Source organism: Mytilus galloprovincialis, chromosome 1 (genome assembly GCF_965363235.1).
Source record: "Mytilus galloprovincialis chromosome 1, xbMytGall1.hap1.1, whole genome shotgun sequence".
Taxonomy (NCBI): domain Eukaryota; kingdom Metazoa; phylum Mollusca; class Bivalvia; order Mytilida; family Mytilidae; genus Mytilus; species Mytilus galloprovincialis.
The window spans coordinates 95,107,525-95,130,928 of NC_134838.1; the positions used below are offsets into that span (position 1 = coordinate 95,107,525).

General features: G+C 31.4%; 1 protein-coding gene and 1 long non-coding RNA gene across 2 annotated transcripts in view; both read left to right on the forward strand.

The window, feature by feature from the left end:
• LOC143045603 (ubiquitin carboxyl-terminal hydrolase 19-like) overlaps nt 1-16,855 on the forward strand; it is a 43,904-nt gene extending 27,049 nt beyond the window's left edge. The window contains exons 14-26 of the mRNA XM_076218215.1: nt 447-557; nt 931-1,041; nt 1,278-1,361; nt 2,833-2,927; nt 3,979-4,039; nt 5,241-5,356; nt 6,476-6,619; nt 6,950-7,643; nt 9,303-9,345; nt 9,904-9,979; nt 10,735-10,887; nt 11,920-12,086; nt 14,624-16,855. Coding sequence (XP_076074330.1) covers nt 447-557; nt 931-1,041; nt 1,278-1,361; nt 2,833-2,927; nt 3,979-4,039; nt 5,241-5,356; nt 6,476-6,619; nt 6,950-7,643; nt 9,303-9,345; nt 9,904-9,979; nt 10,735-10,887; nt 11,920-12,086; nt 14,624-15,105 — 2,337 coding nt within the window. The 3' untranslated portion in view covers nt 15,106-16,855. The remainder of the gene's footprint in view (nt 1-446; nt 558-930; nt 1,042-1,277; nt 1,362-2,832; nt 2,928-3,978; nt 4,040-5,240; nt 5,357-6,475; nt 6,620-6,949; nt 7,644-9,302; nt 9,346-9,903; nt 9,980-10,734; nt 10,888-11,919; nt 12,087-14,623) is intronic.
• A 976-nt stretch (nt 16,856-17,831) lies between these two features.
• Nucleotides 17,832-22,260, forward strand: LOC143045630 (uncharacterized). Its single transcript, XR_012968986.1, has 3 exons — nt 17,832-18,325; nt 21,249-21,344; nt 21,931-22,260. It is a non-coding gene; the product is annotated as an uncharacterized LOC143045630 (long non-coding RNA).
• Nucleotides 22,261-23,404: the final 1,144 nt, after the last annotated feature.

Here is a 23,404-nt window from a genome sequence, read left to right on the forward strand (position 1 = left end):
TAAATACTTTTATTAGATTTAAGCCAGAAAAATTGAATTGAACTGACATTAGTTCCTTGATTTTCTGGTATTTGTTCCTTCCATAAACAGTTATTCTGAACTTGGTACAATATATCTAAAGAGTTGACTGTGGTATAGAAATATGGTCATCCCTTGCTCTTTCCAATAGCACGAAAATTCTTGCCAAATTGGGTGTTTATTTGGAACTGCTGAATGTATAATTTTTCTATGTCGGGTAAAATGCATTATGTGTATAAATTATTATATAATTACATGTACTAGAGTGAACATTTTACCATTACAAGTGATAAATGTAGTATTTCCTGACATTTGACAACTAATTGGTTGGTGAAACTACAACGAGTGGGAAATATTCCAGCTTTTAAACTTTTATGATTTTGATCTTTTTAGTTTCATATCTGACTGCATGGGTTTATGTTTTGTAGGTTGTTGCAGATGAAGCCTGGGAAGTGTACAAGAAAAGGAACAACTCATTTATTGTTGACCTGTTTCAGGGACAATACAAATCTAAACTTGTATGTCCTGTTTGTGGCAAAGTATGATTATTATAGCTTGTAGCTTGCAACTTGAAACTTTTTATTGAATTCCATCATTAAATGGCAAAATATGAGGCAGAAAAATTTATGAAAGCAACGATGCTTTGATTTTTTTACATGTTTAGTTCTGTTATAAACCATTGCTGTAAAAAGAAGCAGAAAAGAAATTATTAAGTTTACTGGATTATGCTTTTTAAAAAAATAATTTCATTTGGTACTGCTTAAATTCCAGATCATTTCTGACATTCACAAGTTTGTCTTCTTTATTTGATTTAAGGTGAAGCAGTATTAATGATTATTTATGTAGAATGTTAATATTAGATACATGAACTTTTCTTTGAAATTTATCCAATGAATATGTTTTTATTTCTAGGTGTCGATAACATTTGATCCATTCCTGTATTTACAAGTACCATTACCTAAGAAAAAAAGATTAATACCTGTCATATTTATGTGGAAAGATCCTTACAAAAAACCAGTACAGGTATGAAACTTTAACTTTCTTGTAACCAACTGTATCACTGTTAATTGGTTTCATGCATCTGTTTTAACCTAATAGTACATATCTGTGACTTATCATAAGTAATTCTTGAACTTGGTCTTAGAGACCAATTATGGAACACATTACTAATTTCTGGATACCTGTAAAAATTCTAACTGTAGAAAGCTGGTATGGTAAAGATAGATCATTTTGAAGCCCATTTCTTTTCTGTTTTTTAGTTAATACTACGACTGCCTAAAGAAAGTACAACTCAGATGTTAAAAGATGCAGTATATAAAAAGACTGGTGTTAGTCCAAGAAATGTAAGTGTTTGTAATGTTTTTTTTATCAAATTCTGAAGTAGAAGACAAACAATTGTATGATAATGCTGTTGTATAAAGAGCAATGTTAATGTTCCAAAGTCCTTACATAAAAAAAATTATACTATGTGCATTGTTTTTTGTTAGATTTTATTGTGATATATTCTTTTGAGTGCTTTTAACATAGTATAAGATGGCCTTATATCTATTGCACTGCATGAAGAAATATTTCTTGAATCATACTGAATGGATTGCATTTGAATAGGCTTTAAATTTTAATGGCATCAACTTTAATTTGATATGAAATTACAGAACATTTCCTTTAGCTATTTATTTGGACATTGATGTCGGACTAGGAAAGGTCACGACTGATCCACTTTTTGAGGAAATGATTTGTTTATATCTATTTTGAAAATGTGTCTGCATTATGATTTACTTCATTATTTGTAGAGGATGAAATAAAGAAAACATAAATTTTTCAAGTGAAGGTTTCTAAAAGGCCTGTGTTTCAGCTGATGATGTGTTACAAAAAAGCCCACACAAAGACAATATTTCCCAAAAGAGAAATAATGGGAAATGGATATAGCTTGATGTCAACTAGTTTAATTATAACAATAAACTTGCCAAAAGCTTGTTAATTATTATATTGAAATTTATAGATAATTTAAGGGCATACGATACAGTTACAGGGGAGGTTATGACGTTGCTAACGTAAAATGTTATTTTCGCGGCGTCAAACTGTGAAATATCAGGAAAAGATGCATTTTTCGACTGATTTTTCTCATTCAAACAGATTTGATTTGAAAACGAGTGCATGGACCCCTACTTTTTAAAACGACATTTTGTTTCATTTTGCAGGGAGATTATGTTGACCAAATTTTATAAAACTGTAAATAGTTTAATAAATAAACAGTAAAAAATGACGTTTTTTTCTCAATTCATGACCACTTGATAAATATGAGTTATTTCTGAATAAAACATGCATAAAGTTTTAGGATACTTTTAAAGTACAGAAATTACAAATAATTAAACAAAAAACAATTTGTGTTTATCTTTTAAAACAAAAAAGTTATGTCTTTCTATTGAAAGGGAAAATACGGGCACAAATCAGAATTTTGAGCAAATATACCAAATTTCGACCTCATTTAACTCAAAAAGTAGCACATGAAGGTATATTTTTTATTACATATTTGATTAAATCGGGCAAAAAAATAGCCTATATGGAAATTTTCATCAACTTGTAAATACAGGATCAAAACTGTATCGTATGCCCTTAAGTTCATATTGAGTTCATATGGAGTTATTACAATTCACACTGGGTATAGAAATATGAAGAAAATAATGAAATCGACATTGAAATTAAGCATAAAAAATCTTACATTGACTGATCAATAATGAAACAGTTTTCTTTTCAAATGCAGTTTTTCTTTACCTGAGTACTCATAATATTATTTGCTTATTTCATTATTTACAGATGCGAGTGTTTGAATCATACAAGAGCAAATTTTACAAGTTTTTCCAGAATGGTGATGATTTAAGTTCAATCCAGGCCAACGATACTATCATTGTGTGAGTTGTATAAGAATTTAAAGCAAATATAGTAATTTTTGTCAAGCCTTCGACTATTATTGAAAAAGTGAGACATAGCGATCCTACATTCCATCAGTGGCGGCGTCCACAAATTTTCACTCTGTGGTTAAAATTTCAAAAATTTTTAATAACGTTCTTAAACTATCCTGGATTTCTACCAAACTACGACAGAAGCTTGTTTATGATCATAAGATAATATCCAGAAGTATATTTTGTAAAAAAAAAAATCTGTTTTTCTGTATTTTACTTATAAATGGATTTAGTTTTTCTGCCAGCTAACATTACATTCTCTCTGTGGTTAAAGTATTTAAAAATTTTAACAAACTTTCTTAATCTATCCTTGATCTGTACAAAACTTGGACAGAAACTTGTTTATTATCAAAAGCTAGTATCTAGAAGGAGACTTTGTTAAAATTTTGTTCCTGTTTTTTTCATATATAACTTATAAATGGACTTAATATTTCTTCCAGTTAACATTACATACAGTCTGAAGTTAAAGTTTTTTAAACATTTATTAGATTCATAACTATCCTGGATTCTTACAAAACTTGGACAATCAAAAGATAGTATCAAGAGGAATAATTTATTTTTTTTCTCATTTTTTTTACCCTGTGATTAACAGCAAAAGTAGGAGAGACACTGGGTTCCACAGAACCCTTACAAATTTTTATATAAAATACCAGTTTATTAGTCTTGTTGTTATGCCCTCATTGTAGGCAAAGGCTTTATTAAGTGTTACCCTTGACTGTCAGTCTTTCGTCTCCCATGTTCATTTCCGCACTCTAACATTAGTTTGTCTCTTGCTAATTATATGAAACTCATTCACAATGTAAGAAGAACAACATGCAGACAGAGTTAGAATTTGGGTTTTTAGTCATTTACTATTTTGCATATATGCCCCTTTTTAACTTGGAAAATTGCAAAGCTTTAGCTGATTCATGTCCTTGGAAACATTCGTCTTTAATTTTAAAGTTTTCTTTTTACCAATTTTGTATGAAAATTTAGGACATCATCATTATTGTTGTTTCAGGAGTGAAGTTTTATCAGCTGAAGTTGCTGGAGAAAATGTATATGAAGTTTACATTTTACAGGTTAGTTTCTAATACTCTTAAGATAATTATCAAATACAGCACCTTCATCTTACACGTTAGGTTTTCATACTCAAGTATTATAAACTAATGCTCTACTTTACACATTAGCTTTGTAATATGGGGACGAAGTCCCCTATTACAGTAGAGAATTCAATAAAAAAAAAAAACAAAAAAACAAAAAAAATCGGGAAAATTTCCCGAATTTTTCATTGTACTAATGAACTCAAAATCGTTCAATTTTTTTTTTGTCGCGTTTTTTAATTTCCGGATCTGCGCAGAACACATAACTCTACTTCCTTCTTCCGGTCTTGTTGTCGTGAGACTTTGATTAGTCTAGTAAAATATAGGAACTCAAGGAACACAATACCAATATTTCATTTTTAATCTTTCTTTGTCTTTGGTATGAATAAACGTTACCTGATGCATTGCGTTTCTTTGTTTACATTGAAAATGACGTCATAACTTAAATAACGTCACAAGTAACAACAGAACCAAAATCGGAAACGTTACGGTTTTTTCCGTTTCTTTTTTTAACAAATATTTAAGTTACAAAAAAATTAATTTAAACAAACTTCGTCCCCATTCACAGGTAATGCCTACCTCATATTAAATGTCAAGATCATAGTCGAATACACATTTTTGTGATACTGACTCCAGGTCTTAACATTATACAATTTATCTTTTTATACTCTCAAAATCATGAAAATCATAATGTTTAAGTTATTCAGTATTCAGCAGCTGAAGTATAGAAAACATCTAAAACAATGAAAAAATGTTCTTAAATTTGTCTTAATGTTTAAGCCCATTTACTGTAACTTGACCTTAAGGCACAAGAATTGTTATTATAAAAGTCTAAGAAACATTTTCCTGTTGCTGACATTGTGCACCATTGTTTTAAATGTCCTGAGTACATTATATTTAAGTATAAAAGTTAAAAAATAGATAATCATGGGTAGGCAACACAAAAATATTGCTACTATCAATACTTGTCATTGAGACAACTTTATTTTTCATTTTCAAAACTTTTTAATAAATAGGGCTTCCTGGTGTGAAAGTTGTGGCAGATGGCACAAAATTGTTTCTCATAATTATTTTGACACATGTAATAGGGTTGTCATGGCTATGTAATTAAAAATATGGATATGACAATAAACAGATGTTATGCTTCCAAAGTTATTAGAGAATATTTATTTATATACAGAGAACAGTCCTTCCAAGTCAGCTTCCAAACAGATGTGCTTCTTGTCGAAGTTTATGTCCGGAGGGCAGTAAACTTAAACGATGCATGAAATGTTATAAAGCAGGATATTGTGATCAGTAAGTACTTACATTGTACAAAGGACAGAAGGCTGAAGGCAGTTAATTGAATTGGTCATGAAAAGTTTACAAACCAAAATATTGTGAACAGTAGGAATTTACGGGTATGGCGTCAACAATGTATTAGTTTGTGGTAAGGTCTTGTTTATGGTGAACTACAAGTGGTAGGTCAATCATAATTGGTATGCAGTTGTATAAGCATTTGCACATTTCATTTCCATGGAGATTATTTGACTCCGCCCCTTCAGTCATAGTCTATTGACTTCAAAACTTTTGCTTATTATACATGTATTAGTTTGTGATTAGGTCAGTTTATGGGGAACCACAAGTGGCAGGTCTATGATAATTGGTATGCAGTTGTATAGGCATTGGCATATATCATTTACATGGAGATAATTTGACTCTGCCCCCTTAGTCATGGTCTATTGACTTTGAAATTTTTTCAAAGTTATCATGTATAAGTTTGTGATTAGGTCAGTCCAAGGGGAACCATTAGTGGAAGGCCAATGTTAATTGGTATTCAGTTGTATAAGCATTGGCACATTACATTTCCATGGAGAATATTTGGCCTCGCCCCTCAGTCAGTCTAATGACTTTGAAACTTATCTTAGTTTACATGTATTAGTTTGTGATTAGATCAGTTTAAGACGAACAGCTAATGTTAAGTCAATGAAATTTAGTATGCATATTTATTGGTATTTGCAAGTATCATTTCCATGGAGATTATATAGCCCCACCCCCTCTTCATGCTTCATTGACTTTGAAACTTTTACATAGTTTACAAATTAATGTTTGTATTTAGGTTTGGGAACGACTTATATAAGTCAATGGTAATTGGTATGCAATTGTATTAGCTTTGGCACATCTCATTTACATGGAGATTGTTGAGCCATGTTACTCAGTCATGGTTCATTGACTTTGAATATTTGCATAACTTGTGTAAGATGTTAAAGTATTGCTATTTTGATTTCAACATTTGCATAATCAAAATTACAAAAAGGCGAGACATATCTCTGTGATAACAGTTTATAAATAAAAGAGTAGAAGGCAGTCTAATTTCTTTTCAATTTCTTGAATCAATTTAATCATTTGCCTTATTGATATTGTTTGTCATTTCAGACAGTGTCAGAAAAACCACTGGCCATTACACAAGATGCACTGTAAACAATCACCTGAACCTGTGGGTTTTCCTTTTGTTATCAGCATCTCTGAATCAAGGGCTACATTCTCCAGGATCTGTAAACTCATGGAGGCATATGCAAGGTAAAAGTTACTTTAATTCTATAGTGGTAACATACATATTAAGACTTATTCAAAATGTCATTAGAGTACATTTCACTCGGAAATCAACCAATCAAAAAACTTGATTTTGTGTTTCAGGTACAAATTTTGTGCTCTGGCTACTAAGTAAAGTTTTATGACCTATGGTCATGTAACTATCTATCAAAATTCAAACTTTGCACAATAATTGCAAATATATTGATGATGATGTGTTCCTCCTAATCTAAGATACTTAAATTTAGATATTTTATTTACAAGTTATGAATAGTTCGAAATTTATTTATTATGTGTTTCATGAAGTTTTTCTTGTAGATATTCAGTTGAGATCTTCCAACCACCTGTGAAAACTGACAGCAGAATGTCTTGTCAACCTTCACCTTCAAATTTAAGTAACAGTAGCCAATCAAGTGGAAGTATGAGTAGTTTAGACAGCCAATCATCTTGCAGCAGCTCATGTACTATAACAGCAGACCAGGAACATGTAGGTGAAGGTGAGGCAGACATTGGTGAGATTAGCAGCTCTGGATCAAGTCTTGTAGCTAATGTTGGCAGTGGACTTGATGTGACAGATACAGGAAGTGCTAATAGAAGTGCCACAAATATTCCATCCTGTATTGTAAACTCAGATTTGCAGCTTAGTGATGATGCTGATGATGAATCAGAGGAAAGGAATCTCCCAGAATACACTTCTTTCAAACTTCCTGTTGATGACAATGCACAAGATAATGTTATTAGTCTTGACCCACCAGTAGAGACTGACAAGCCCAAGGTCATTCCAACAAAACCTGTTTTAGGTATACAATCTATGGAAGCTGAGCGACAATCACAGCTGTTCTATGTTAAACCTGTCAATCAAGAAGGAGTGAGTCTAAAAGGACCTGATGGAGAAAGAATAGAAGATAAAGGGGATGTTCCAATTGATCTGACATATAGACAATTTTTGTCTATGGACTGGAAGAACAATGACAAATTAGATTCTTATGTGTTGGTCCAAACTAAAGAGATTGTAAGTTGTTTTTATACAACTGCAAAAATTGAAAATTTTTTGGTCGTATATTGGTATGACGTTGGCGTTGTTGTCGTTGTTGTCGTCGTCAGAAGACATTTGGTTTTCGCACTTGACTTTAGTATAAGTAAATAGAAATCTATGAAATTTAAACACAGGTTTATGACCATAAAAGAAAGGTTGGGATTGATTTTGGGAGTTTTGGTCCCAACAGTTAAGGAATTAGGGGCCAAAAAGGGCCCAAATAAGCATTTTTCTTGGTTTTCGCTTAATAACTTTAGTATAAGTAAACAGAAATCTATGAAATTTTAACATAAGGTTTATGACCACAAAAGGAAGGTTGGGATTGATTTTGGGAGTTTTGGTCCCAACAGTTTAGGAATTAGGGGCCAAAAAAAGGTCCCAAATAAGCATTTTTCTTGGTTTTTGCACAATGACTTTAGTATAAGTAAATACATGTAGAAATCTATGAAATTTAACACAAGGTTTGTGACCACAAAAGTAGGTTGGGATTGATTTTGGGAGTTTTGGTCTCAACAGTTTAGGAATTAGGGGCCAAAAGGGTCCAAAATTAAACCTTGTTTGATTTTTATCAAAAAATGAATTATTGGGGTTCTTTGATATGCCAAATCTAACTGTGTAGTTAGATTCCTAATTTTTGGTCCTGTTTTCAAATTGGTCTACATTAAGGTCCAAAGGGTCCAAAATTAAACTTAGTTTGATTTTAACAAAAATTGAAATCTTAGGGTTCTTTGATATGCTGAATCTAAACATGTACATGTACTTAGATTTTTGATTATGGGCCCAGTTTTCAAGTTGGTCCAAATTGGGGTCCAAAATTAAACTTTGTTTCATTTCAACAAAAATTGAATATATGGGGTTCTTCAATATGCTGAATCTAACCATGTATTTAGATTTTTGATATTTGGGCCCGCTTATCAAATTGGTCCACATTGAGGTCTAAAGGGTCTAAAATTGAACATTATTTGATTTCATCAAAAATTGAATTTTTGGGGTTCTATGATATGCTGAATCTACCCATGTATTCAGATTTTGGATATTGGACCATAATAGGTGAATGTCCAATTTAAAATTTTTAAGTTTTTAAGTTTAAGTTCTTAGACCACATTCATTCTGTGTCAGAAACCTATGTTGTGTCAACAATTTAATCACAATCCAAATTCAAAGCTGTATCAAGCTTAAATGTTGTGTCCATACTTGCCCCAACTGTTCAGGGTTCAACCTCTGGGGTCATATAAAGCTGCGCCCTGCGGAGCATCTGGTTTTAAAATGGAAACACAGAAGAAAAGGTTAAATTATAATATATAATGAGACTGAACAACTAATAAGGACATTATTTCAAATGAGAAATAGGTTTTGATTATCGTAATTGCTTTTGAAATATATATAATTGATAAGAAGAATTAAAACAAACCAATGTACCACGTTTATCCCAAACTTGGTCAAACCAGCAATTCTACAAATCTATCTTATTGGTTTGTAATCTAAAGCTATGATAATTAGTCAAGAGGGAGGAGAAGTTTTCAAATCAGCAACAAAGATTGTTTTATTCCTTTGCTTTTGCATTTTATTTAATGGAAGCTTTTTTATGCTATGGTTTTTAACTTCAACGTATTAAACTTGTGAATATATTTGTAGGATTATGAAGAGGACTCCACATTTAACAGATCAACTGATGATGGTAATTATGACTGTAACCTCATTTAATTATTGCGATGTTTTTATTATTACGAAAATGAGAGTGTTATAATCGCAATAATTTAAACTTGCATTGTGATTTTTTCTTATATATATGAATTAAACAGATTTTTTCTCAATATCGCAAAAAATAAAATCGCATTTAAGTCTAAAATGACAAAATCGCAATAATAAATGCATGCAATAATTTCTGAATTTACAGTATTCAAATCATTAATATTTATCAGTAAAAGACTCATTAGATATAGATCCATGTATCACTCGTTTATAACAACTTGTCAAAATTTTAGATTGACCATTATCATCATAGAATATATCCATTTTGTTGTAAAGATTTATTCTTAACTGACCCTCATTGTGATTTTTAACTGAATGAAAATCTAATTTACAGTTCAATAAAACAAATAGATTTAGCTTAATAGACTGTTTACAAATTACATGACTTTTTACAAAAGTGAGATGTTTTGAAATATGATTGAAATGTGAAACAGCAATTTTATTGATTTCCAGTTAAATTTCTATGTCTCTTTTTATTTTCCAGAAAGTAATAGTATTACATTAGAGCAATGTTTGGACTTGTTCACAGAACCAGAAATTTTGAACCCAGATGAAGCTTGGTGAGTATTGTTTTACAAAATTGTGTCAAACAGTCACTGTTCAACACAGTTTAAAGATGTACTTAGTTGAAATTTAAAAATCTAGAGTTTAGAATTGATACTCTAAGTCAGAAGAGCATCAGTTAAGGCTCACTCAAGGGTTGTTCATAGTATCTTTAAATGAAATGTCTATTTACTAAAACCAACCAAGATGCAGATTTCTGAGTATTATCTTTAGAAAAGCTACTTTGGCAAATTTAGAAAGTCTCATACCATAAAATCCTTTCATTTTCTGGTAATATACTGTTTCGACAGAAAGAATTTTAAATTTTGTATTCAGATGAAGCTGCATAAATATATTATTGAGTGGACAATAGACTAAAAGCATACAACATTGCCTAATCAACTAATTTTAAAAGTAGGCAAACTAGAGCAAGTGATTATTTACCAACGAAAAATACTTTAGATAACTGGTTAAACAAAACATTCTCAACCAAGACAGCTTTGTAATAATTTTAGTGCTATAAGTAAAATAACTGAACATACAGAGCCAGAAGTTCTCAACAAAGACCGAGCTTTGTGATTATTATAGTCCTTTATAGAAAGTGGTAAGACGTACAGAATCTAAGATTTTTATCTAAGGCTTAACAATTATTTTGATAAACTGACTGAACTATGATTGTCATTTAAGATATAAAGGTTTATAACTGCTTGGGATAATTAAAGGATGGGTCAAAGTGTTTTAGTGACATGTCATTATTCCATTGTTGTTTTAGGTACTGTCCAAAATGTAAACAACACAGAGAAGCTACAAAACAAATGTCTATATGGCGACTTCCTCATACTGTGATAATACAACTGAAAAGATTTTCCTTCAGAAACTTTATATGGAGAGATAAGATTGATAAAATGGTGGAATTTCCAACAAGGTTTGTACTTAAAAGACAATGTTCACTGCTGTCTAAATATGGTCTTAAATTTCAACATGGATAATATATAATTATGGTCATGATTTGGTTGTTACATAGGTTTATTTCAAAAGCCTTAATTACTACTTGGTTAAACAAATCTTTTACAACGTGTACATTATAGGTTCCAAAGTCAGCACATTTTGGATAAAAAGTAAAATTGTGATCATTTTGTGCAATTTTCAGATCTAAAAGCTTAAGGAAAACTTTGGTCACAATATGTCAAAAATGTAACCAAAAGATGCAAATGATGATATTGAATACCTAGATACAAACAAATTCTGGATCAGCGAATACACAATGCTTATTTCCACCAAGCTGAGGCCAAGTTTGAGCTTGTGTGGCGTCATTTTCACCATTCTTGAGTTGTGTTCCTTTATAAATGTAAAAATAGGAATTTGCTGTTTCCACACTCTAACTTTACTTTGCTTCAACCAAATGTTTTGAAACTTATAAACAATGCTTATTACTACCAAACACAAATCACTTTGGAATTCAGGAGTTGTCACTATTCTTGTGTTGTGCCTCTTTATAAATGAAAAATAATAAAATTGGCTGATTTGAACATTCAAACCTCTGAGCAATCAAATGACAACATGCAAAAATAAATGTCAGAAATTTCAAAGAAAGCAATATGTAAATGGGTTTGTGTAAATAGGTTTGAAATAATACATTGAATCTTTAATAAATACAACCTGTGGGCATCTGTCCAATGGATAATTACTTTTTTATGCCGTGGAGGGGGGCATTAAGTTTTACCCTTGTCCATCTGTACTTCCATACATACTAAATTTGGTTTCTGCTTTCTGACTTTAGTTTGCCTCAACCAAATGCTATGAAACTTAAACACAATGCTTATTACCACAAAATACAGATCAAGTTTGAATTTTGGTGGTGACACTTGAGCCATTCTGGAGTTATGCATGTTTACAAATGGAAAAATATTTATTATTTAAAACTTAATCATTAACAGATATATAATTTTATTTACAGAGGTTTAAATTTGTCACCCTATCTGATTGGTAAAGGTCATGACGGTGGTCCTCCACCATTATATGATTTATATGCAGTTGTGAATCATTATGGTGGCATACTGGGTGGACACTATACATCATTTGTGCGATGTTCTGATACCATAGACCCAAAGAAAAATGAAATTGGTAGGTGTTTACCGTTAAAAGGCTTGTATAGTTCTAGGTTTTATTCTCCAAAATTGGCCCTGCCAGCAGGGGTGACTATAGAGAACAATAAGCAAGAAATAAGAGCCAAAAATCAAATTTCGTGAGGTTGTTTGTACCCTTCCGCCATGTTTGTTATTGATATTGTAGAGGGCGCTCTTATCATTTTTGTTGAGTCTGCAACTTTTGTTGCAGAAAGCTCAACATAGGGATAGTGCATTAGCTCACTTCTTAAAAGCTTTATATTTTAGAAGGTGGAAGACCTGGATGCTTCATACTTTGTATATAGATGCTTCATGTTACGAAGTTTCCGTCAGTCACATGTCCAATGTCCTTGACCTCATTTTCATGGTTCAGTGACCACTTGAAAAAAAAGTTCAGATTTTTTGTAATGTTGAATTCTCTCTTATTATAAGTAATAGGATAACTATATTTGATATGTGCGTACCTTGCAAGGTCCTCATGTCTGTCTGACAGTTTTCACTTGACCTCGACCTCATTTCATGGATCAGTGAACAAGGTTAAGTTTTGGTGGTCAAGTCCATATCTCAGATACTATAAGCAATAGGGCTAGTATATTCGGTGTATGGAAGGACTGTAAGGTGTACATATCTAACTGGCAGGTGTCATCTGACCTTGACCTCATTTTCATGGTTCAGTGGTTATAGTTAAATTTTTGTGTATTGGTCTGTTTTTCTCATACTATATGCAATAGGTCTACTATATTTGTTGTATGGAATGATTGTAAGGTGTACGTGTCTAGTGGGCAGATGTCATGTGACCTTGACCTCATTTTCATGGTTCAGTGGTCAAAGTTTTTTTTGGGGGTTTTGGTCTTTTTATCTAATACTATATGCCATAGGTCAACTATATTTGGTGTATGGAAATATTTTATGATCTTTATGTCAGTCGCGCAGGTTTTATTTGACGGTGACCTCATTTTCACAGTTCATTGCACAGTGTTAAGTTTTTGTGTTTTGGTCTATTTTTCTTAAACTATAAGTAATAGGTCAACTATATATGTTGTATAGAAGTATTGTTAGCTGTACATGTCTGCCTGGCATGGTTCATCTGACCTTGACCTCATTTTCAAGGTTCGTTGGTCTTTGTTTAGTTATCTTGGTTAATGTTAAGTTTATGTGACAGTTGTAATAAAGCTTAGCTTTATACTTAGGACTATCAACATAATATCAATGATTAGTATAGAAGGCGAGACATTTCAGTGTGTGCACTCTTGTTCAAACTAATATTTATACCTAATCCATATTCATAAGTTATTATTATTCAATATCAAATTAATATTGATAAATTTAAAGATTAAACGCTTCATAACAAATTTCTTGTTTCTTTTAAATGCATTGTTTATAAAAAAGACAACCGTAAACCAGCTTTACGTCCTGTAAATAATAAAACGTAATCGGTTATACATTTTGTTTTTCGTGTTCCGTACTGACTAATATGTATTTATTAGCTTAAAACCCTTCAAACATTAATGTGATAGATATATTAAACACTATTTTACATCAGGATGGAACTGTTTTACTTTCAAAGTTGTATAATATTGATATCTGGTATGTACGGATTTCAACTCTCACGGTTTTTTCTCTTCTTTTACACGTGCTTTTGAAACTTCCGGTTTAATCATAAACAAGTTTTTCTAAATTGTTTTTTGTTTGATTTAGACTTATTTTAACAATTGTGAATGGTTTTCAAATCATTTACAGGCAGTTTCAGCTTCTGTTTGATGGTGGACAATATTTTTTTCAAGAAACTACCGCATACGACCACACACAATTTGAAATTACCGGAGTTTCATTAGACCTTTTCTAATAGTTACAAAAAGTTTTTTTAACAAAAATTTCGTGGGGAGAAAGGGGTTCGGACTATGTACCAGTGCGAACTATACAAGCCTGATTACGGTACACAGTTTTGAAATGTTCTGATATGTTACAAAAGAAAGTTAAAAAGAGTTCATGAGGTTGTGGGTGTATTTATACTACAATGTATTTACTTATTCATATCATTTATACATTATTGTGAATTGAAAGAAAGTGTAACTTGGTTTTAAGGCAAAAGGAGTATTCCACCATTATTTTAAAGGCATTGTTCAATGTTCTGATGTGATAAAAAAAATCCCTAAATGTCCTTTTCCTAAGATGTAAGGAGGTTGAAAAATTGACCTGTAGTCAGATGTCCAAATGGTCCTAGCATCCATTTTTACAAATTTCTATCTTTTTTGTGAATATGTAAGAAAGAACAGCAATTAAGCTTCTGTGATGCAACACAGTAAGGTCTTTGTAAACTTTGTGAAGGATGAAAACACTAGGGTTTGATTTTTTGTCAATTTTATATTATCACTTTCCTTTTTAAAAAACGTATTTCTAGATGCTTTTTAATTTGGTGCATATATTTTTTGTCCATTTTGCTTTCTTTTCAAATATATTATTCTGTGCATGATGAAAGACTATATCTTTTGAATTTCTTATGTTCATATATTTATTTATGTATGTGTATTTTAGATTGGAGACTTTGTGATGACAGCAGAGTGTCTTCAATAGGCCATGAAAAGAATGCTGTCTCACGTGGTGCCTATCTTCTGTTCTATCGCTGTCGTACACCCTTTAGTCCCCCACCACAAATAGACTTGTATGATGACGAGGATGAAGAAGGTCCTAGTAAGGAAGGTTCAACATTAAATGACTCAAGCTCAGAACCTAAAGAAGACTCAACTAAAGATAGTGACTCTTTATTATATATGGGTGAAGATTTTCCTGACATGGGAGACAACTCTGAAAAATTAACTGATGACTTTGGTGAAATGTCTCAGGCTCAGGCTGGGGTCAAAACTTTTATAAAGATTGAATCAGGGCATAATAAAACACTGGGACTACAAGTTGGATCCAGTATTGGTTTAATGGACCAGGCTAGCGACAATAGCTCTATCAGTGATACAGAGGAAACTCATCCACAGGGTTACACAGATATGGAAGCAGTAGACTAGCTTATGTGGCAAAGTTGTTTTGTATCAGCCATTATTATTCTTGTATACTTTAGATCTTAAAAAAAAGGTATACAAAGGAGACATGACATCATTGATATGGAACTATTTTTATTCATGTTTACCAAGTTTTGTGTTTTGTAGAAAAATGTTGGTTTAATATGTTCTTGAATTTTTCATTTTTATATTTGCTAAATTGGTACTCTCAAGAAAAAAAAGACCTTGTACAGAATTGTCAAATTTAGAAAATTAGAAGTGCTGGTCTAAATTCATACGAAAGTATTTTTGATGTAATGGGTACTTTTGAATATTTAAATATAGACCAACCTCAACTTCTTAGATTGGAACAAGTGAAGACCTAGAAACTTTTTGTAGGATAATAAATGCTGCCTCTTATATTGAAATTAATTGAATTTAGAAAAAGTAAAATTCACACAATTAAAAAAAAACTCTTGTCAAAGATTGTTGCATCTGATTTTGTGAATGAAGCTACAGAAGTAAAATAAGGAGTTGATGTGTTGTAACTTAGTAGCTACAGACTATCTTGTGTGTAGTATTAAATACTGGTAGTATGTATGGTTTTCTGAATCCCCAAATTATGTCACAGTTTAAGTCTACATGTGAACAAAAATAATGGCTCAAGGTAGAGCCATAAAATACCCATTTCATGAAACACAAGGGGTTGGTAGAAATCATGACCTTTTTTTGTCAGAAGTTTGGCATATGGTATAGACATACGGCTGTTGTTGAGTTGATGTCTTATTGCAAAATAACATATTTCTGTTCATCAATGTTACATTTGAATTTAAATGGGCAGAGAATCATTAGAACTGTTCAATTTTAATTTCTTGTACATGATGTCACAAAAATCTTTCATCAATATTTAATAATTTTTTAGTAAGTGTTTTGTTGAATAGATCTGTTAGGGCCTAGCCAAAGTTTTTTATTGTGAGAAAATATTAAGTCATCTAAAGATAAAAATATTCATTTAACTGTTACATCTCATAAATTTATACAAGTACAATTATACATAACACAGTAAGATTAGGGAAATATTGATTGTCAATACTAAATTCATAATTTGACACTCAGTTCATAGAAACACTTTCTGTTTGCAGAAGTTAAGGGGTAAATAGTTGTGTACTTCTTGGATTTTTGGACCAAAATTTGATGAGTTTTGTCATTTTGAAGGTCTTTAGAACAAGATAAAAATTGACGTGTAATTTCTTTTGCCTAGAAAAAAGGGCACTCTATAATTGAAAATTATACAGTAAAGGCAGAAAATGGACTTGTCAGATTGTCCAATAAAAAACACTTGTAACGTTGGTTTTTTAATGAAGCAAAGTTATTCAAATATGTGTACTTGATAGTAATGTATAAAATATTGTTTACTTGCTTGTTAGAAATTTGTAAGTACAGATAAGGAAAAACATGTCATTCACGAACATTTTTTTTTCAATCCTATTATTTTTCAGTGTTTCAAAATTTATTGCATGGGTAACCAAACAAACCAGCAATCTTATGATAAAGTAAAACTTTATCTGTTCAAATAATAAAAGTGCTTGATATGAACAACTCCTCCTTACTACTGTTATCAATATATATTATGTTGGATTTTGTACTAATTTTGTGTTTACACAGTCATGTTTACATCTGTGATAATCTATGTATCAATATGCTATATTTTGAATTTTGTTGACCTTTTTGAGATTGTTTTTTTGTGTTTTGTGATAAAGTAAAAACTTTGATCTCATTTTAGTATTGTTTATTTTTAAGAACTGTTAGTTTTAGAAATAAGAACGTGTGGTATGAATACCAATGAGACAACTCTCCATCGAAGTCACAATGTGTAAAAAGTAAAAAATTATAGGTCAAAGTACGACTTTCAACATGGAGCCTTGGCTCACACCAAACAGCAAGCTATAAAAGCCCCAAAGTTTCAAGTGTAAATCATTTCAATCAGGAAAACCAACAGCCTGGTCTATATAAAAAAAAAGCAAGATAACTGACTTAGGACAGGTGCAAACAAATACATCGGGTTTAAACATTTAACAGACCTCAACCTTCACCCTTATCTGAAACATCGTAGAAAGACGCACTATGATATATCAATTAAATTGGCTAACTCAATCAAAAAGACATATTAAGTACCATTCCACCTAAGAATCATGCAATATGAAGAGAAAGTGATTTACCCTATGTAATCAATATGCTTGATATTTCGTTATGTGACATAATTTGAGTAAAAAATAACATATTTTTAACCATAATTGTTAATGCCTACTATTTATGTCATTTATACCTTGATAAAAATTCAGATGGGCATGTTTTTCTCACTATATAACTATTGGAAATAGGATGGATGCTATAACATATATCTGCTGTGAACAGGCGAGTTGTAGTAAACCATTTAGCATTTCAGAAAATATGGAATCTCCCTAACAACATATCAAAAAATTATATTTGTAGCATATTATCAGTAAATAGTTATTTTCTTTTTAAATTAACCGCTTTTTCTTACTATTTCAAGATAGACAACTCTTGTTGAACTTCAAAACAAGTAAAAAAAATAATTTCATAGATTATTCTGCAGTTTTTATACAACTGCAATTAACAGTGTTAAGAAATTGATAATTTAGTAAAGATTCAGTGTTTATTACGTTCAATTGGTTAGATAAATTATTTTTACTGATGATTTTTGTTCAGTGCATCGTGTCTTGTAAACAATTTATCACTTCCGGTTATGCTGCACTACATGTGGAGGCAAATTTACGATGTTGTTTATCATACAATATGCAGCTGTCATCAAAGAAATTCTAGTGTGTTCTTTACTAATGTTACTCTAAAGACACAGCCAAAGCTAAGTTTGCGTCACAGAGATGTAAAATTTCATTTAAAATTAGCTTTTGGGCCGAAAGTATCCGCTCCGTACAAATTATATTTACCACAGAAGAAATTCAACTGAACATCTGAAGAAAGCAGACTTGTTTATAGTGTTATCCCACAGAGAATGGATGTTTACTACTTATTTTTACTCAGAGTTTATACACCACACTGTTACAAACTTGGTAAAGAGTTTCATCAGGGTAATTAAAAGTTACAAATGGAAACTTGAAGTTTATATGTCAATATGAGTATGAAGACCAAAATACAGACATTCAGAGGCCTTTTCAGAGCCAAAGGAGGCTGAAGGAATACAAAATACTTCTCCCAGTTGAAAGTGGTAGGTTTGACAACATGATTACTTTTTTTTTCTTAAATGTGGAATAAAAGAACATTCTTAAAACAGGATGTTTTTTTTATTTTTTGGAAAGGGGGAGGGGCAATGACTCAGTTTAGTATATATGTTCGAGTGTTTACTGGGCCTAAAATAAAATATTGTTTGTTTCCCCAATCCCGACCGACCCTGCAAAAACAGTGCTACTCATAAAATTTTATTGTCAAAACTAAGTCAAATATTATTTTATTCATTTCCAATTTCCTGGCTTGCCGGATTGTACGATATTATTCAAGCTTTTTGGAAAAATAAATTATTTCCCTACCTACCTACATGTACCAACACCTGGCTTGGCAGGGTCGACGTTGGGATAGGGAAAACAAACAATATATTAATTTAGGCCAAGGGTTCCATGTGCATTGCAACAGTGAAATGCTAGACAATACTAAGACATGAAGTCATGACAGTTAAGGCAGCAACCATTTGATTTTCTGGGGGGGGGGGGGGGGGGGGCTATGGTTTTTTTTGGAAAAAAGAGTTGGTTTCCAGTTTTTGGTGAAAAAAATAATTTGTTTTGGACCCTCAGCTGCCACTATATGTAATGCTAAAATTGAAAGAAAAAAATTGTTTTCTGTTTGTCGCTAAAAAAATAGATTGTTCTTCGCCGAAGAAAAAAGTTTGTACAGAAAAAAAAACCATAGCCCCCCCAGAAAATCAAATGGTTGCTGCCTAACCTGTTAAGTTACATTATTTATTTTAATTTTATTATTTTATTAATATTAAATAAACCTAAATATTTGAATTGAAATATCCAAATAGGAAGATCTGGATTAATAGTCGTTCACCCTGATTCACGTTCGCCCTAGTATCTGTTCGCCCAGGGTCCATTCGTTTGTCTGATTTTCAATATTTTTTTCCAAAAGGTTTTCTAGTTTCTTTGTTTTTCATGTTTATTTTGTGAACAGAATGTGTTGAAAGTCTGTTGAAAAATTACCCTAATATTTGTCATTGTTTGTATAGCCGAAACCAATTTATTTTTTTTCCTTTGATTTGCCATGTTTGTTATGTCATTGATTAATAATTGATCCAAAACAAGCCATCAGCTTTGACATATTTTCATTATACAGTTTTCATAAATTTAAAGAATAAAAATATCTTTTTTCAACTTCAATGCCCTCATGTCAATATTATTTTTTTTAGTAGGACAAACAGACTCTATGGGCGAATAACCCAGGGTGAACATGTTATTAGGGTGAAAGGACCCAATAGCAATCATGGCAATGAAAGCATTCTTTATAACCATTACCATGATAATTATATATAACAGGTAGACATGCTAGAGATCAATTGACAGTCTGTCACAGTCACATACTTTCTATGTTACTGTCATTAAACACTATCATGACTATACGTCCTTTAACAATGAGTTAATCCATACTGTCATTGACTTTAACATACATGTATAAACATGTACAAAATGTAGTAAGATCTAAATAACCCAGAAATAACAAATGTAAAGCATTCCAAACAGAAAACTATTAAACAGTCTGATTTATATCAATTTTTTTTATACAAAAAAAAAATGCTTGTATGATATACATGTTGTATATATATATATACACATGAGACGCCTCACGGTACTGGAATTTCTTGTCATTGAAGACCTGTTCAGTGTTGGTGACCTTCTGCTGTTGTCTGCCCTATGGTCGGGTTGTTGTCTCTATGGCACATTCCCCATTTCCATTCTAAATTTTATGATATATATTATATATACAACATTTAGTTAGTACATGTACATGTACATAAACAAAGGACAACCACATGCACTGAATTATATATGTATAACAGACTTTTAAGGCTGGTTTTAAAGGTCAATGTGAGTGTGTAATTTGTGTGCTTTCTTGTTATCTTTTATGTAATATTTTTTTGCCATTTACATGTACATGTAGTTGAAAAGGTTAACTGACATAAAGTCACAAATTTGATAGGACATAAAGTCGCAAATAATTTGTTGACTATAATTGTTTTAATAAACAAGAGAGAGATCTTGAAATGTTTTCTTTTTATACAACCGCAAAAAATGATTTTTTTTGGGCGTATATTGGTATCACATTGGGGTCGTTGTCGTCTGAAGACAATTGGTTTTTGCACTCTAACTTTAGGAATTAGGGGCCAAAAAGGGCCAAAATAAGCATTTTTTTGGTTTTCGCACAATAATTTTAGTATAAGTTAACAGAAATCTATGAAATTTTAACATAGGTTTATGACAACAAAAAGGAAGGTTTGGATTAATTTTTTTTGAGTTTTGGTCCAAACAAATTAGGGGCCAAAAGCAGCCAAAATTAAACTTTGTTTGATTTCATCAAAAAATGAATTATTGGGGCTCTTTGATATGCCAAATGATTTAATCTAACCGTGTATTCAGATTCTTAATTTTTGGTCCTGTTTTCAAATTGGTCTACATTAAGGTCCAAAGGGTCCAAAATTTAATATACTTAGCTTGATTTTTTAACAAAAATTGAATTCTTGGGGTTCTTTGAGATGCTGAATCTAAACATATACTTAAATTTTATCATGGGGCCCAGTTTTCAAGTTGGTCCAAATCGGGGTCCAAAATTGTTATATTACATGTAAGTATTGTGCAATAGCAAGAAATTTTCAATTGCACAGTATTGTGCAATAGCAGGAAATCTTCAATTGCACAGTATTGTGTCAAAGAGACAACAACCCGACCATAGACACATGATAGAACAGACAGAAGGTCACCAGTAGGTCTTCAATGCACCCAGAGGTGTCCTTCAACTGGCCATAAACAAATATTTATACTAGTTCAGTGATAATGAAAGCCATACTAAACTCTATAAATCTATATTTATGTTTTTTGTTTAGCCTAAATCTAATGTCTATTTATTATCAATCTTTTTTTTAGGTACCTTCTACAAGTCATCCAGTGTCATTTAAAGTTACTAGAGCAGAAATTTAAACTATGAAGAAAGTGATACATTGTACAAATGTTGTATACATGGTAATTTTTTTTTTTAGATATTATTTTATATTGGACACCTAATGCCTAAGTGGACAAAACAAATAGAGAGCTGTTAGTATATATATATTGTTACTCTATATCATACATTGTATTTGTATAAGGTGAATAAATTTGCTTGTAACTTTGGATAGAGTCTCATGAAATGGTGAAAATCACTGTATCCCGGTACACAGGTACACAGGGTTATCAAGAAATGAAAACATAAAATTAGCAGAATTTATAATACATGTACTAATACATACATGTATTACAAAAACACTTAAAGAGTCATTTTTTTGTTGATGAAAACTTATATCAGATAAATATAGAAAAGTATATTTACTATTTATTAAATCTTTTCATAACTGCTGACTGTCTTCTTTCACTTTTTCCTCTCCCAAAGCAATTCAACAAAATTTAACGGTTTCAAGTTTTGACGTCACATGCTTGTTGAGTAAACAGGTGTTTATAAGGATGACATTTGATTTCTATTATTTTTATTCTTACAATTATTTAAAACATGATCATACGTACATGTACCATTCATAATTTTCATGTATTATAATTTTTCACTTCTGTTTTGTAGATTTTCTAGAGGAACTGTACATATTGAGTATTAACATACCAGGCATAGAGCTATCACAGTCACATATAATGTCTTGGAAGCAGCATTTTATAAGATATCAATAAGACAGTGGACATACTACATTGAACACTTTTGGATGAATTATAGCCAGAAGAAGTTTTGATCTGACATTAAGGACTGGGCCATACAATTTTTGCCCTTATCCTTCAAGTGGTTTGTTTAGAAGGGACTGAATTGGCTTGTGTGAGTCTGCATCTTTGAAGGAAAAAACTGGATCGACAATTTGTAAAAACAAAAATTTTATAGAATTATAAAGAAAAATAATGCTTACTGATTTTTGTATTGCCTGTGAAAATAGAGATCTATATATATATATATATATATATATATGAGTCTGAAAGATTGTGTAACAATACCGATAAATAGATGGAAAACAAAACACTAAAAAGTGTTGAATATCATTGCACAAAGATGGAAAAACTGAACAGATGATATAAATTATACAATAATTGCAAATATTTCGGCTCAACAAATGGCCTTCTTCGGTGACAGAAGTTTTAACAATAATGAGATATAATGTATATATCTCATTATTGTTAAAACTTCTGTCACCGAAGAAGGCCATTTGTTGAGCCGAAATATTTGCAATTATTGTATAATTTATATCATCTGTTCAGTTTTTCCATCTTTGTGCAATGATATTCAACACTTTTTAGTGTTTTGTTTTCCATCTATTTATCAGTATTGTTACACAATCTTTCAGACTCATATAATTTTTCCTGTTTGTGTAGTATTGTCAATTTTGATGATCCAATACCTATTAAGTTTACTGGTTGGTAGATTCTTATAGACTCTATATATATATATATATATATATATATATATACATGTATGAGAGACTTAAACGTTTTACTGATTACTACCTGGCTGCAGCAGTGTAAACTATTTCAAAAGCTTTATATTTAAGAGGGGAGAAAATATGGATGCTTCAAACCTTTTATGCAGATTATGATATCTTATGCTAAGAAGTTTTCTTCTGTGAGGTGTCCCTTTTCCTTGACTACAATTTTATGTTTCAACAAAAATATACATACCAGGTAGTTTGGTCTGCTTTTGACCTCATTTTTGTCTCGCCTTGACGGAGTCAAAAAGCGAGACATAGGTATGCTGTTTCCGGCGTCGGCGACGGCGTCAACAATGTATTAGTTTGTGATTAGCTCAGTTTTATGGGGAACCACTAGTGGTATGTCAATGATAATTGGTATGCAGATGTATTACCATTGCCACATCTCATTGCCATGGAGATTAATTAGCTCCGCCCCCTCAGTCATGGTCTATTGACTTTGAATGGTTTGCTTACTTTACATGTATTAGTATGTGATTAGGTCAGTTTATGGAGATCCACTTGTGGTACGTCACTGATAATTGGTATGCAGATGCATTACCATTGCCACATCTCATTGCCATGGAGATT